General features: G+C 46.2%; 1 protein-coding gene across 1 annotated transcript in view; it reads left to right on the top strand.

Moving 5' to 3' along the window:
• Positions 1–3,803: 3,803 nt before the first annotated feature.
• The window catches only part of Tnn (tenascin N), a 66,848-nt gene continuing 53,649 nt past the window's right edge, over positions 3,804–17,002 (top strand). Inside the window, exons 1-5 of the mRNA XM_021168992.2 lie at positions 3,804–3,888; positions 9,506–9,947; positions 11,149–11,523; positions 12,320–12,583; positions 16,798–16,983. Of these exons, the coding sequence (XP_021024651.1) occupies positions 9,539–9,947; positions 11,149–11,523; positions 12,320–12,583; positions 16,798–16,983 (1,234 nt within the window). The 5' untranslated portion in view covers positions 3,804–3,888; positions 9,506–9,538. The remainder of the gene's footprint in view (positions 3,889–9,505; positions 9,948–11,148; positions 11,524–12,319; positions 12,584–16,797; positions 16,984–17,002) is intronic.

The raw sequence follows: 17,002 nt of genomic DNA, 5'->3' as shown, positions 1-17,002 counted from the left end.
TATAAAATATAAGTCATCTAATACTGAAAAGGCACTCTTGTTCTAAAGGTAATTTGATTTTTTTATGTTTGTTTGTTGTTTGTTTTTCAAGACTTAGTTTCTCAGTGTAACCTTGGCTGTTGTCCTAGAACTCGCTCTGTAGACCAGGCTGGCCTTGAACTCACAGAGACCTGCCTGTCTTTCCCTCCAAGTGCTGGGAATAAAGGTGTGCGCCACCATGACTGATCATATTAAAGGTTGTTCTTGCTGACATCATCCCATCTAATAAATACCGAAGGAGGGATCAGCATCAACTTTCACCATGGCAACTGCTTCAGGTAGGAATCAGCAATAGTTAGCAAAAGCTATGTGTTTTATTTATTTATTTATTTATATTTATTTATTATTATTATTATTTTTTTGAGACAGGGTTTCTCTGTGTATCCCTAGCTGTCCTGGAACTCACTCTGTAGATCAGGCTGGCCCAAAACTCAGAAATCTGCCTGCCTCTGCCTCCCAAGTGCTGGAATTAAAGGTGTGCGCCACCACAGCCTGGCAAGCTATGTGTGAAAGTATAAGAGGTGGGCTATCTAAAGATTTTAAAATGCACAACTACAAACAGAAAAACATTCACCTTGGTGAAGCTATCAAGGCTGTAGTAGATAAAGACAGAAGAACTACTTTAGGTTAAAGAAGGGTGAATGCCATGAATTATCCTGGATAGGGTCTTAGAACAAAACAACCAAAACAAAACAAAAACAAAAACAAACCAAAAAACCAAAAACAATCCAAAAACCACCCCCCAAAACCCCTACAAAACAAAACAAAACAAAACAAAAAACTCCAACCAACAAACTAACCAAAACAAAAACAAAAACCACCCCCCCAAAAAAAACAAACAAACAAACCCCAAACCAAACCAAATCAAAAACACTTTAAAAAATATAAAGAACATTAGAGAGAATGTTCTCGTTTGAATGCAATGTATAAGGTAGACAATCAACACTATTGTGTCAGCATCAACTCCTGATTTCTGTCATCACAAGGAAATGATGGGAGAGTATGTCTCAGCTCAGAGAAACTACTGTGCACTGAAGTCATTTACAGTGGAGAAGGTAAGAGGGCAAACAAACCGCACCCTTAACTTAGTCTCAAAAGCTTTAGAAGAACATGGATAGATGGAAATTCTTTATAATATTTTGCCATTTTCATTTAAGTCTGAAACGACTATGAGATAAAGTAGTTCCACTTGTGCATGCAGTGACTGTGCACTTCTCTGCTCCTTCGCTTGCCCCTGTCACTGTGGCCGAGCTATGGCTCTAGAGATTGTCACACTGCTCTCCCTGTCTAAATGACCTTGTGCTGTTGTTTGAGATTGAGCCCTCTTTCTTGTTAGGCTGCTGCAATGAGGGCACCCAGGAGCTTCCTTCACTGATTCACTCACATCTACTGAAGGTGTAGAAAGTAGAATAGTGCAGAGAGAAGAAAGAGACTGCTCGTGTGTGTGTGTGTGTGTGTGTGTGTGTGAAGAACTAGCAGGAAAATTAAGGATGGGAATGCCATAAAGGGCATCTGGCATTAGGAGAACCTCCTGAGGGTGGCATGCAAAGTTAAGAAGCAGAAAAGAAGATCCAAGGGGGAAGAAAGATGTTTGGGAATGGGAATCTTCCTGGTCATTTGCATTTCACCACCCTGGTCACTTTTGTGAATGTCTGGTCCTAATTCCTTGGCCAGATAGCAGAACTGGTGTGGTTGTCAGTACAGAAGAGTGGAGAACATCTGGGCTGATATAGAGACACTCAAAGGGTATTTAGTGGGGTATATGAGAATCAAAATGGATAATAATCACAGTAACAGCAGCAGCTGATACAGGATCCCCATCTTGTCCTTTGGACTAGTCTACAACCTTAGTGGGTTTCATTTTGTTCAATCTACACAATATGATCAGTGTTCCTATTTCAGAGTAGACTGAGACACAATGAGGTTAAGCCAATGGTCATCTGCCCATTACAGAAACAAGCTTCACACTCTAAACTGAAGCCCAAGGGAATCCTAAGGACCCCCCCTTTAGACCTAGCACACTCCACTCATGTTTAGCTACTCACTTTTATGACCAATCTTAGAGATCATGTAACTAAGGGATATGTTATTAATATCCAGCAGTTTTGCTGCACATGACCTGTGCTGTGTGAGAATCAAAAGGGAAAACTTGGCTTATGTTTTTTTACTTTAGAATTTGGAGGTCATTTCTCAAATCAGTAGAAACTACTGGCCCCTTCCCCTGGGCCTGTGCAAAGTGGAAGACCCCTTGATGTCTGCTTTTTGATCTTGCTTATGCCATCATTTTCTGGACATGTGTCTCGTGAAGGGCAAGGATGTTTGATTATGCACGCGTTGGCCCCTGACCACCCTACTTTTCCTGACCTCTAACAAACCACCTTCCCCCGTGCTTCCTGCCTGTCCTGCTTCTTTTCCCCCTGAATAGTGAGTGCTGCGTCCCATTTGAGGGATTCAGTATGATTGAGGCTTCCTTTCTCATCTCCATCCATAACTGTTGTATCATTTATTTTCTTATTGCTAGGACAAAGTGCCTGAGAAGTGGAACGTAAAGGCGGATGAGTTTCTTTCGGCTCACAGTCCTTAAAGCCCAGCACGGCAAGAGAGGCATGGCGGCCGGAGTGTATGGAGCCTGGTCACGTGGGATCTGTGATCAGGAATCAGAAAGACATATGCTCCTGTTGCTCATTCAATCTGGGACCCGAGGTCACATGAGCCGCTCACATGCCGGATGGGTCTTCCCTCCTCGGTTAAGCCTTTTCCGGAAACATCCTCAGATAAACACAGCAGTTCATCTCCAGGGTGCTTCTAAACCCTGTCAAGGTTAAGCGTCAGGACCGACTTCTACATCAGCCCTTTCTCTTTTGAAACACTCCTTGCTTCAGTATAGAGCCCTGAGGGATGAGCAGAACAGGCCTGATCCAATAACAAAACTGAAGATCACTCTTTGATCCTTCTTTTCTTTTGTTCTCATCCTTCTCTTCCCTCTCCAGCAATCTATGATGGCAAAATCAAAGTCCTAGAAAGTATGGACCTTCTCCGTTGGGTTGTGGATCTGCTCTCTGGAACGTACTTTGGGCAGTGCAGGAGAGGCCTGGCAGGGAGGATGAAGCAGGTTGGCCCGTGACCCACTGGAGCTTCATGGGAAGGATGAAATTCTCAGTGTCTGATGGCAAGAGAAAACTGTGGCTCAGAAAGGCACTGCTTGCCTCTCCTGGTTAGAGTTCCCCTGTAGCCAGTGTGGGGGAGGCACCTGGCGAGGTGTAGGGCACAGTGGGTCTCATAGCCCCTGTCCTCAGCCCTCTTCAGAGCCTTGCCTCTCACCTGTGAGGTGATGGAGAAGGAGATGGGAGATGGGTCAAAGCAGGGATTCCCTTGGGGGCCTCTCTGACTTCTTTCTTATTTTAAGAGTAGTAGGCAGCAAGTTCCAGAATGTCTGGAACATGAAAAAGAGACTTAATAAATACACTTTCAAACCCGAGACTCAGCTCCTGGCCAGGAGACATGCAAACGTTTTAATATCCTTGTTCTGCATTTACTTAAATGGAAACAGCCCGTGGTATTTTTAGCTGCTGTGTAATCAATGTAAGAAGGGAAGAGGAATGTATACTTTTTTCCTTCTCCTAGTTAGAGTAAGAGAATGAATTGCTCAATTCTCAACAGAGTCCAGGAAGGGAGGAAAATCCCGGAGTCCCATTGATTGGCTCCTCCTCTGTCATAGCCTTGATTTAAACCCAGGGAGGGAAGCAGAGGGAGAAGATATTGAGGGACGGATCAGCATTGAAGTCTCCAGTACCAGGATCAGCTCACAGGAGGCAGGGGGATTGGAAGTGGTGCCCAGCAGCCTCCCAGGTAAGAGTGCCAGCATCTTGAGGTTTTATCATCGATTAGGAGGGGGATGGTCAGTGTGGGGAAGATTGTAGACTGAAGTGCATTGTTGCAAATCTAGGCAAGGCAATATAGATTAAGTTCAAACTATCTCCCAGGGCCTGTGAATCATATCCATAGCTGGTATCAGACTCTGCCTTTCCCAAGCCAGGAGACACCATCCCCTTACCTGCCAAGCTCAGTGCGTGGGGCACCAGATTCTACGCGGAGCAGTGCATTTTAGATGATGTGTTTTCTTTAAGTCTATTTGTGTTTCTTCTTACACAGACCTCTTCTCTCCGTGTAATCTCTTATGTGCTATAGTTCGTTGTTCTCTTAAAACAGAGCTTTCATTCTGGCTGTGTTTAGGAAGCTATGTCTAACTTTCCCCTCTTTGAGATTTTTGTGTGAACCGATGAAGATGATGCTTGCCGATTCCCCCGAAGGGGCTCATTGAGTTGTCTGTGTTTTAATCATTACATGAGAGAGGAGACTTTCTCTTCCCCTACTGCACTATGGTTACCCTCACAGTGCCTCAAAGTGGGCATTTTCAATCACTTCAAGAGTGATGTGGGACACTGATTTTTTGAAGATCTGACTTTTTATTTGTAATTTTTGTAGGGTGGGAGAGGGCTGGGTGAAGAGGGCAGAGGGAGACAGGGCTTCACCCTCTAAGGACCAGATTAGCTTATATAAGCATTGACAGAATCATAACTTCAACATAGAAATATCAGATTATCCACATCTGTGCAGGTAAGCCATGGCTCTGCCCAGTTGCAGACTCAGGGTGATGGTGACAGTGTCAAGAGAAGACTCAAGAGGAGGGAGTGAGTATCAATACCAGGGTCCTTTCCCTCAGAAACAAAGGAGAAACAGGGCCCGACTTTCTCTCATGCTACTCTGAATTCTTTTAATGTCTTCAAAGCAAAGAAACTGGGCAGATGATTTCCATCCCATCTTGTGGCTTCTGGCTTTCACTCTGGTGCCGTGCTGTAGGGTAGACCAGCTCCTTCTGAGGAAATTATACCCAGGCCCATGGAAACTCTGCCCCTTCCAGAGCCCTGGCTCCCATAGGCTCTGGCTGCAGACATGAGGTCATAGTTTAGGTTCTGTTGGAGCATTTGGAAACACCAGTCTGCAAGCTGATGGTGTTGTGGTATCAGGCCTGGCTCCTGATGGTCAGCAGCTCGGCCTGGTTCCACCCCAGACGACTCAGGCAGATGCCAGCCAGCTGCCATCTAAATATGTGCATAGCCCATGTAGGCAGAACAGCACAAATTCCTGGAAATTAGCATTGGCTCTTCAGCTTGATAGAAGGATGGAACTCTAAAGTTGTTTCAGTGTGTGGAAAACTACATTAAACTGAAGAGAGAAATTGTAACTTTTCATTATGCGTCTCTCCTCATTAGCACTCACCTGAAGCAAGTCCCCATCGTGGCTGTGGAGAATAGGAATAATTGTAGGTCAGCAAACACTTTATCATTTTTGGGGACTCGGTTGGTAAAAGAAGGTTCTCAAATTTAGATCTCTTGTCTATTTTATCTCCCCATTGTGGGTGAGCCCGGACTATGGAGGCTAACAGAAAACCTTTCTGTGAGAAATTAGTTCATTCCCACAGGGATAAATGATCATCTTTGCCTATTGTTCACAGACAGCTTTTAAGGCTCTTGACATAGAAACTGGTATATAAGGAGTGTTTAGAAAATGGTAGCTACTATTATCATCATTCATTGGGCCCTTTGCAAAAGGCAGATTAAGATTTAGTTGATAAAAGGAAATGAGCCTGTCGAAACTCCTGAGAAAGTAGTTGAGCCCCAGGGCTGATCGGGGTGCCTCATTCATTGTCCTTTCTGGTGGGTAGGCTACTTATATAGTCAGAGGGGTTGTTGCATAAGGTGTGAGAAGTCTTACAAACACTCCCTAGGGACTCATTCAATGGACCCAGTGGGCTTGGAGCCCAGGAGCACACAGCCTGGAATGTGCTGTCATGTGCTGTTGTATAGAGCCACATCTTCTTCATCCTTGACCTGTCTCGCATCCTGTACAGAGCCACAACTAAGAATGTTTGTATGCATTTGGCTCAACTGGAAGGTGACCTAGAGGAAACAGTGCTGTCTCATATCCTAGATTCTCTTGCAAATTGAAGAATGGGAAATGGGGACATTGGTTGTCTGAGGTCTCACATCCAGGATGGGTCATACTGCAGTAGGTTGTTTAGCTCCTTGAGAACTTGATTTTCTAGACCAAGTATTCTAGTCACAAGACTCAGAACCACTCAGGGGCCAGGCTGTAGCACACTGGCAAACTATGTTCAAGAAGAATAAAGGAAGGAGTGAAGGTGGCCGGTGATATTTGTGACATCAGGACATCCTTAGCCACCCACTCTTTCTTTTTTCTTCATTGTTTACCGAGGTCTACCCTATTATTTGGGGAGAGAATATCTTCTTAGTGACTCTACTGGAAACCCACCGTAATACAGCTTTTCTAAGACCCAAAGCAGTACACTCATTTGCTTGTGGTTAACCATTAGGCAGGATGAGGTCATGAAGAACAGAGAAAGGCCTGAATTTAAGTACAAAGCTCGTTGCCAGTGGCTAGAAGCTGGCAACTGCTCTATTTGATGTAAGTAGCATTTTTTTCCTGACTCAGTGTGTGTCTTTCTTTAGAGAAAATGAGGTGACACAAAGGCCATACAGCTCTAATGAGAAGTCCTTGTGAACTGAGGAGCATTCTCTCCTCCTAAGGCTTGGTTGACATATGCCCTCATGGATAGAGGTCTTGATAGTCTCTGCTGTTTCCTGCCTTGTGGTGGGAAGTGGTAGGGACCTTAGCTCTCTGTGAGGAAAACACAATTCATCTTCCCAAGCATCAGCTTGCTCTGGCCAAAGGCCAGGCAAGTCCAGGCTTCTGTTCCTGATTTATTAAGGTTTTGTTGAATACCTGGTATACCTTGGCTTTCCTTTCCTTTCAGAGCCTCTCTCTTGAAGGAAATATAGCAGGAAAGAGGATATTTGGTGTTTTTCTTTCCACATCTACAGTTTATATTGCAGAAAGATGAAGAATCCAGACACGAGGAGTGGATAAGTCTGGTGTATGATCCCAGCTCTGCTGTTTAACTAGTTGAATGCCCTGACCAAATTACCTAACATTTTGAGTACTTATGACAAATAATATTGTTGATTGACTGTCATCATTTTGAGGATTAATTGAAGCTAATTTTTTTACTTGTTTGGCCCAGTACCCACGATCTAATAATCACACACAAATCTATTGTCCCTTACTATGTAACTCACACACTATTTGGCCAAAGCTATGCTGTGTAGCTAGAAAACAGGAGGGACCTGTGTCATCCTAGCCTCTACCATCCATGAGCTGACAGGCATTCTGGGCAGGGAACAGACTTGGATTTTTACATGGTCTATTTTGGCTAGAAATTAACACCACAGGAGTGGCTGCAGCTATGAATAAGAAAGAGCATAGAACCCTGTGATGCTAGTGTATCGCAGGCAGATCCATAGCACCAACCATCTAGGTCGCACTGAGCAGTAAATCCAGAGCAAAGCCTTTCTCATGGTGGCCACAGTGGCAGCAGTTATTACAGATACTGTCTCAGTCCTCCTCACCACTCAGTGCTCCTCCTCCTGCAATGATGCACAGCTTTAGTGAGACAGTAGTTCCTGGAGGACCCCTGGTTTCCATGGTTTCCCGTGTATAAATGCCCTTTGCTTCACGAATTCCCCCAGTATCTCTCCCACTTTCCATCAGGAGCTTCGTCACAAAGAATCATCTTTATTCAGAAATGTCTCAACTGTTGTTTTTCTTGGGGAACCGTCTGTGGTGTGCCATGCATATTAATACAGAGGATGAAGTCATGCCTTCCTCATGCTGTTCAGCAAGGAGAGGCTCTCTCCTGCCACACGTTGGAGCCAGAGCCAGCAGCTTCCCTTCTTACTCACACTTCACAGTGCTAGATAGATTGAGGATTTCCCTTGCTCGTCTTCTTTCTAGCAATCACTCTGCCCAGGAAAATCTGAGCTCAGCGTGTGCAATCTGAGAGGCTGCGATTAGCAAGGACATCTTGTTACAATTCGGGACAGGCGACACAGAGGGTTCCTTCAAGAGCTTCTGGGCCTTCTCATATTCCAGGCTTCAAAAGCAAACAATGTAAGACAGGGTTTTGGACAGCGCTTCTGTGGTTTATGGCAGGAGTTCCCCATTTTTTTTCATTTGTTAGGAACTCCTCTGGGGGGAAAATCTGCATCCCATCTAGGGCTCAGGAGCAGTGAGCATGCGGACCGTGGCACTGCATGGTAGGAATGAGCAGAGAAGTTGACTTGGTTGGCTCTATTGTTGCCCAGAGGGGATTTGCGGTAGTACAGTCCATGCCTTGCTATACCCACAGTAGGTGCTTGAGTGGGCCCAGCAGATCTCAGAAGCGAAGGCTCCATTGCTCACTGAGTTCAAATCTGTGGCCTTGCACTTGGTAGGCACATAACCAGCAGCAAGTTGTTATGGCCGCCACTCCTTAGCTCCCGACTTCAGAGTCAAGTGGACAATTTGTTTTGCTTTATCACTAGGATAAAATTGAATGAATCTCTATTCCGTATTTCTATTCCACACCTACCCTCCAACTCCTTTTACTGGCTCCCCCGATTCCACCTTCTCACTCACATAGGCCTCAAGCAGAGTCCCTGGCTTTCCTATTAAATCACTTTCCTGAACTCAAGTCTGTTTTCTTGACAGAACCCCCATCTACTCCGGTGGACATCCTTTCTTATTCCCCGGATCAGGTTGCTAGGAGCTGCACAATACGAATGTCTGTGATGGGTTTGTGTGTGCTTGGGTGTAGTCCTTTCTCTTCTCTCAACTTGTACCGCTGTTCTGGCGTTTCCAGGTTGCTTTCTGAGGTACAGTATTATACAGGGAAAAGGACACCCCTCTACCAAGGCCCTATCATTAAATTGCCTCTGGCTAGTCAGGTACCCATCTCTTTTTCTGCCACTCAATTCCATTCATTCTGGCCTCACCAACCTTCCAAACTTTCAGGAGATGCATGGATGCTTGCTATCTACTCATTAATGGAATCCTGGCAGTAAGAGAGGTCCCCTGACTGTCCTATTTCATCTGGAGAGGGTCCCGGTGCCTAAAATATAGAAAGAGTTTGGAAGAGAACTAGTTTCACTGCTATTAATAGCACATGCCTCAAAGGACAGCAGAGTAAGGACTGAGTAGCACACATGGGTCATATGAAGAGCCCTCTTTTGCAACCTAACTAAATGGATATGAAATCTCCATCACACAAAATAGCTAAGGTGTAATGATATGGAAGTGCTTCTTGCCCCCATTGGATCAATACACACTGTACACATGTGTTGAACTACCACACTGTGCAACTATTACTGTTGATCAAAGACATGGTTGATATTCAGGCTCCTATAAACACTAGGGACTAGGGAGATGAAAGGCTGGCTTAGGCAAGAGAACAGGAGCCCTTTTTGATACTGTGAACAGTGTGTGGATGCTTAGAATCTGTTAAGAGAGGGTAAGTTCCATTCAGCCAGCCCTCATGGCGGTCTTGGTTGTTTTTCCCCTCTGGATCTAGGCCTCCTGGAGTGTCTGATACCTTTCTCCAAGAATGGGTCTCTGGGGGATGCTCGCCTTCCCCCTGGGATTTCTGCTTGCTTCTGTGCTCCTGGTGGCTTCGGCCCCAGCCACTCCAGAGTCTCCTGGCTGCAGCAACAAAGAGCAACAGGTCACTGTTAGCCACACCTACAAGATTGACGTGCCCAAGTCTGCTCTGGTTCAAGTAGAGACCGACCCACAGTCACTCAGCGATGATGGGACGTCACTCTTGGCTCCCCGGGAGGATGGGGAGGAGCAGAACATTATCTTCAGGCACAACATCCGTCTTCAGACACCGCAGAAGAACTGTGACCTGGCAGACAGTGTCCAGGACCTGCTAGCCAGGATGAAAAAGCTGGAGGAAGAGATGGCAGAGCTGAAGGAGCAGTGCAATACCAACCGCTGCTGCCAGGGAGCTGCTGGTGAGGCTACCATCTGGTATTCAGTCTACAAACACTTAGTGTGTGCTTATGTGCTGGGTCCTCCACTAGCCTCATGGGTGCTGTGAGATCTTGGTGCATGTCCCTTTTGCACTTGGCTTTTTTTCAAGGTACAAGCCTTACCCCTCCTCTTTATTCTCTAGAGGCGTCTAGAAGCCTAGGCAGGGAGGACCCAGCAGGCTGGTCTCCCAGACTAATGACACCAGATGGGAATGATCCGAGGGCTGTTCTGCTGACAGGCCAAATTGCTATTGAGGAGGGAAGGGAAGGTATAAAAAGAAGAGAAAGGAAGCCGAATGCGATGTTGAGGAAATTCTCAAAGTTTCTTCAACTGTCCAACAAGGCTGATTTTATCAGCTAGCAGAGTTCTGTGTACTAGAGAAGGTGTATATTAGAGTCCTGGTCAATAGTAGGTATTCAGTAATTGTTAACGCTATATTAGTAATAAAGTACAAAGGACAACTTTTTTTTTTCACTTCTACCGTTTAAGAACATGGATGCCCAGGTGACAATGAGTGGTGCTTTTTTGTTGTTTTGGTTAAGAGTACCCCTAAACGCCAGATATAAACCTAGGAACCAGGGACAACACAACCACTGTGAAGAAAGCATTGTGAACCCCTCCCTCCCACCCCTCCCCCCAACCCCCAGCCAGCAGCCCCACTTTGGAAGTTTCCCTAGGAAGGGAAGACGACATTCCAAGAGGCAGAAGGCACTGCATTGGCTGACCTGACCTCCAGCTTCCCCGAGCTGTGTAGGAGAGCCCTGGCCAAATGCCCTGGCTCACTCATCACTGAGCCTAGGCTACCCTGCCATTTCTGTACACTCAGTTCACAACCAGCAGTGCTGGGTCCAGCTCCATTCTCCAGGATAAGATAAAGTCCCACCTGCCTCTCTCCCTGGAGCACTGGAGCCCAACAACCAATGAGGACCATTTAAAATCCCTTTATAGAAAAACAAAACAAAACAAAACAAAACAAAACAAGACAACAGCAAACACTAGTCACCACTATTCACAAGGAAGGAACCCTCTTTTAGGCAAACAAAAGAGAAGCTGAGATTTGGCTCAAGTAGAAAATATTTTCCTCACAAAGACCCTATAAGATCCAGAAAATGTCAGCCATCTCTGACTAGTCTCCAAGGAAGGAGACCTCCAGTCCTCACCCATGTCTTCTTTTCCTGGCAGATCTGAGCCGTCACTGCAGTGGCCACGGGACCTTCTTCCCTGAGACCTGCAGCTGCCACTGTGACCAGGGCTGGGAGGGCGCAGACTGTGATCAGCCCACCTGTCCTGGGGCTTGCAGTGGCCACGGGCGCTGCGTGGATGGGCAGTGCGTGTGTGATGAGCCCTATGTGGGAGTCGACTGCGCCTATGCCGCCTGTCCCCAGGACTGCAGTGGGCATGGCGTGTGCGTGCAGGGTGTCTGCCAGTGCCACGAGGACTTCACAGCAGAGGACTGCAGCGAGCAGCGCTGTCCTGGCGACTGTAGTGGCAATGGTTTCTGTGACACTGGCGAGTGTTACTGTGAGATGGGCTTTACTGGCCCCGACTGTTCCCAGGGTGAGAACCAAAATGCACGTTGAGGGCCACCCTTCCTTCCTAATCCGTGGTCTCAGTTGCATTAACTCTATTACAGGTTGTCTTACTCAGGACTCTTGCCCTTTACCCTAAATAATGATTGGAGAGCCAAACAATAGAGCTGGCTGGTGGGGAGGGGGCCCCCAAGTTTCACCCAGCCCTACTGGAGGAGCTATACAATTGATGGCTGCTGAGTGTGGCTTCTAGTAGGGTTACCCACAGTTCAGTGGGCAGGCCGCATACCCAAGTGCAAACAGGAAGCACTAACTGGATTATTCAGGAATATGCAAAAGGAAAGAAAGGGAGGCAGGGAGGGTGGGAAGGGGAAAGGGTAGAGGGAGGAAGTACAAGAAGCTGAGAAGGAATGTGTCGAGGGGAGGAAGTGAGGGGTAGATATGATTGAGATACATTGTATCCCTGTATGAAATTTCCAATGAATTAAAAAAAAAACCATAAAAGAATAAAGTCCTGGGTCTCCTGCCAGAGCTTAGAGGTCCCTGGGAGGATTCGGAGAATATGCATTTGTACAGATTCCTCAGGGGCTAGTCCTGGTGGCATCGGTGGTGGTCCTGAGTCTGATAGAATGCACATGTTCCATGTTAGGGCAACCAAACAGTAACTTCCAGGGGAATGGTGTCAAGAATGGTGTGATACTTAATCTGCACCCTGCAGGTCTACCAACATAGCCTTAAGTGAATAGTAGGTGCTAGAGAATATTCATTTGGCCACCCAGTCTTACCCTCTCCACCCTCACCACCTGCTCCTCTTCTGCCCACAGTGGTGGCTCCTCAGGGCCTGCAGTTGCTCAAGAGCACGGAGAACTCTCTGCTGGTGAGTTGGGAGCCCTCCAGTGAGGTAGACTACTACCTGCTCAGCTACTACCCTCTGGGGAAGGAGCAAGCTACAAAACAGGTCCAGGTGCCCAAGGAGCAGCACACCTATGACATAACCGGCTTGTTGCCTGGAACCAAGTACATAGTCACCCTGCGAAACGTGAAGAAAGACATTTCCAGCAGCCCTCAGCATCTACTTGCCACCACAGGTGAGGAGCATCCAGGTACAGGCTGTCTGCAGGGACAGTAACTCTCTCCTGTTCTAGCTCTGATCTATTGCTGGTTCCTTCTGGCTGGACCCAAGGTGAAGGGCCTGGAAGACTTAACTCACAGAGTCCCCGAACCTTGGATACAGAACGGGATGGAGGATGCAGGAGACTGGCTAGACTGGCTTGCAGGGCATTGTCACCACTGCATCAGCAGACAACACCAGACTGATAAAAAGAATCAACATCACCCGTATGTCACTAATGCTTCAGGTTCATGTCTCAGTGAACATCCAGGGAATTAAAAGAATAGGGAGGGATTTATGACTTGCATCAAATAAGGAAAGCTCAGGGAACAACTCTCAAAGCAGTGTTCTTCTCCAAACAAAGAAAGCAGGGGAGGGGTGGGGACTTCTATTCAGAAACGCATATAGTAGATTGCCCTGTCACACACATGTAATGACAAGTACATTCCTGAGCATTGAAAAAAAAAAAAGGCTAGAGTCTTGGGAGTCCTTAGAAACCATGTTAAAAATGGTTTCCACGTAAGCACTAAGCACTTATAATCTGAATGCTGGGAAGGAGGAGCCCGGTGGCTCGCTGGCCAGCCAGTCTAGCCTACTCAGTGTGCTCCAGGCCGATGTGATGGCCTGTCTCAAAGACCAAGGTAGAAAGATCTTGAGAAAGAATCCCTGAAGCTTTCCTCTGTCCTCTATGCACCTGTGTAAGTGCACCAACACACACACACACACACACACACACACACCATGGACACGCACCATGGACATGCACAGCGGCTAACATTAACGTGTTAAGAATCTGGACTTATAATGCAGATGATGATTCACAGTGACTGGACCATTCTGACTGGCTCCTTGTCAGTCACTTTAAAGGCCTTTAGCTGCAAATCCACCACACTGACACCACCACCATCACAGCCACCACCATCAGCTGTATTGGCACACGTCTGTAATCCTAGCCCTTAGGAGAAAGACGCAGAAGCTTGAGATTCTGAGAGACCCTGTCAGTATAGTAAGTTATTTTAAAAGACAGCTTTCTTCCTCTAGGTGTGGGGAGGAACTACATTATGTAGCAGTCTAGCAGCTAACACTGTAGAAATCCAGTTTTTCATGAATATTCTTTTTTTTAAGTTTCTATTATTACTATTATGATTACTATTATTATTATTAAATCTTTTTTACAGTCTAGTCATTATTGCCCTCAGACTGTTCTTCATCCCATTCTCCCCACTCCCCGCATCTTCACGAGGATGTCCCCACACCCACCCCATCGGACCTCCCCACTCTCTGGGGCCTTCAGTCTCTCAAGGATTAGGTATGTGTTCTCTCAGTGAGGCCAAACCAGGCAGTCCTGTGCTATCTATGGGTCAGGACCTCATATCAGCTGGTGCATGCTGCCTAGTTGGTGGCTCAGTGTCTGAGAGATCTCCGGGTCCAGGTTAGTTGAGACTTCTGGTCTTCCTATGGGGTCACCCTCCTTCTCAGCTTCTTCCAGCTTTTCCCCAAATCAACAAAGGAGTCCACGGCTTCTGTCCACTGGTTGGGTGTATGCATTTGTATCTGACTGTTGGGCCTCTCAGAGGGCAGCCAAGCTAGGCCTCTGTTTGTAAACACACCATAGCATCAGTAACATTGTCAGGCCTTGGAGCCTCTCCTTGACCTGGATCCCGATTTGAGCTTGTCACTGGACCTCCTTCCCCTCAGTCTCTTCTCCATTTTAGACAGTTCTTTTAGACAGGAACAATTCTGGGCCAGAGTTTTTGACTGTGGCATGGCAATCCCATTCCTCCACTTGATGCCCTGTCTTTCTACTGGAGGTGGACTCTACAAGTTCCCTCTCCCCACTGTAGGGCATTTCATCTAAGCAGTTTTGACATTTGAGAGTTTGGATCAGTCTAGTTGTCTGAGTGACTGATTCCCTCCATTGCCCAAGGGTCCCCCAGGTGCCAGGTGCTGTTCTAGGAGCTGACAAATGCACTGTCCTACCCTACTCTAAATCCCCGGGGAAGATCTGGATGGGTAGGATGTTGGCCTGTAGTTGTCTTTGCTGAAACAGAAGGCTGCCTTGCCTGTTTTGGTAGGAATGTGGTGAACTATGGTAGATCAGTATTGTAAGGGCTTTGAGAGGCGTGGCAGGATTTTGTTAGCAAGCACTAAAAATACCCCTGCAGTTGAACAAGTTGGGTTTTGTTGTTCATTTTATCCTGGGAAAATACATCATGGGGGAACTCCAGGAGTGTCTCAGTGAGAATGGAAGGAAGGGCTGGTTCTAGGATATGGGGTTTAATTAGATAACCTGGGGGAACAGGGATTTGCTTTGATTGGGATATAGCCAAGGAGTGTGTGTTGGGGGAGAAGTGGGCATCTTAGGACTCTTCTCTAGAAAGAGGGCTCACTAGAAGCAGCCTAAGCGGTGGTTGGAAAGAAGTAAGCACCATGTCTGTTAGTCAGGAGAGGGGACATTTTGTCATTTCTGTGGACAATAGTCTTGCTTTGGTCTGTGTTCAGACACTGTCATAGAATGGCTTTGTTTTTGTCTCAGTCTTGCATGTTTGCAAAGTGTCCTTGGCTAATGCTAATGTTCTGTGGAATGACTTATGAGCACGGGAGAATACTAAGCATAGCTATGAGAGCCAGGCCAAACTTCTGAACAGTAGGGGCTGCTTTTGTCTGTAGCTACATCTGCTACAGACAGGATAGTGCTGAAACTCCCAGGGAAGGGCTGGAACATCTGTTCGAAAGCTTCAGCAGCTCTTCTTAGAGGCTTTCTCTGAGGATTTGTAAGATCTTGCTACAATGAAGTTTGTCTTTCTGTCTAAACTGATTCAAGTTCAAATCTGTCTTCCTTGCCCTTCAGGGAGCTTTAGGCCTACTAATACATATTCCCACCTTGAACATTCTCCTTAATTCCTTGCTTTAAAAAAAGTGTGAATATTTCCCAATTCTTTTAAGCCACATCAGACCTCTTCTACAATCCTGAAGTCACCTTCATTAATTTCCTATTGGCTTTTCATTTGGAGAATTCTTTCTTTGAAAGAAGTCTCAAAGCAGAGCCTGGGCCTAGCAAGTAGGGGCTATAGGTGAGAAGAAAGGCTCTGAGAGGTTCTTGTCTATAGAAGAGAGAATCAGAGATACAACAGAGGGACCTTGGGATAACTAGGTTCATACTCTGCCTAATATAAAAGTTCATTGTCATACATCCTTGATGAATGGTCAGCCACAATGGGTGGCAGTGCCTCCAAGGTAATGATGACAAGATCTTGGAAGGGGGCAAGGCTGGGAATCTTGGAGGTTTTCTTTTTCTTTCTTTCCTTTCTTTTTCTGTCTCATACTGTAAGAGCAAGTTCTATCAGCCTGGGATACAGCTATTGTAATTCTAAGTGTTCACAAAAGCCCTCAGTTGACCCCTTCCAAAAGATTTTCCCTTAGAGTGTCATCCATTTGAATTAAAATTTTAGGGTTTGTTTTCCAATTGGCAGGGCAAATGTTTAGCCCTCTTATTAGTCTTATTGTGAACAAAGGAATATGATGAGTGTCCTTTACAGGATAGAGCAACAGGGCAGCATGAATACACTGGGGACCTTGTGGAAGTATTATAATTAGATAGAAGGTTCAAAGAAGATGAAGAGAAAGACCAGGTTACACATCATCTGCTTTGCAATTTTGTTTTGGGTTAATGTACAGAGCACATGAGTACCATGCGCTCTAATTTGAGAGTTAGAAGAAGGATCTAGTTGCATTAGCAATGTTATATTTTGAAAAGTTGAAATGTATTGTCCCAGTTTTTATATGTATCTATTCCTGTGGCTAGTGCAAAGGACAGGGACTCTGTAGCTAAAGGGAGAACACCCATTAAGAGCAGCTGAGCCTTGGGCTAGGCACTTTGGATACTGGCCCGAGAGGAGCAGCTCTAATGTGGTCAGAGTCTGTATGGAAGGATGAGATGCATGGTGCATAGTGGAATGAGCAGTGGAGTCTTTCTAGGAAGAGTCTGCCTTCTGTGGAGATGGTCCAGAGCAACAGCCAGCTGTTACCTGGGTTAGCTCCAAGATTCCTGTTAAAGACTGTGTCTTTAGCTGAAGCCAGCTCTCAGTGTGTCAAGAAAGAGGACTGACTTAGTGGCCAATGTACTGTCTCAGACCTTTGTGACTTCTGCATTCAACCATTTTCTCTTGTCTTCTCTGATTTCTGCTCTAGATCTTGCTGTGGTGGGCACAGCCTGGGTAAATGAAGAGACTGAGACATCCCTCGATGTGGAGTGGGAGAACCCTCTGACTGAGGTGGACTATTACAAGCTTCGGTATGGCCCCTTAACAGGGCAGGAGGTGACAGAGGTCACTGTGCCCAAGAGCCGTGATCCCAAGAGCAGATATGACATCACTGGTAAGAGTCTACACTGGGA

Source organism: Mus caroli, unplaced genomic scaffold (assembly GCF_978045245.1).
Source record: "Mus caroli unplaced genomic scaffold, Mus_caroli_1 scaffold_1, whole genome shotgun sequence".
Lineage (NCBI taxonomy): Eukaryota > Metazoa > Chordata > Mammalia > Rodentia > Muridae > Mus > Mus caroli.
The sequence above is the reverse complement of the archived record's forward strand: the minus strand, read 5'-3'. Positions and strand labels throughout refer to the sequence as shown.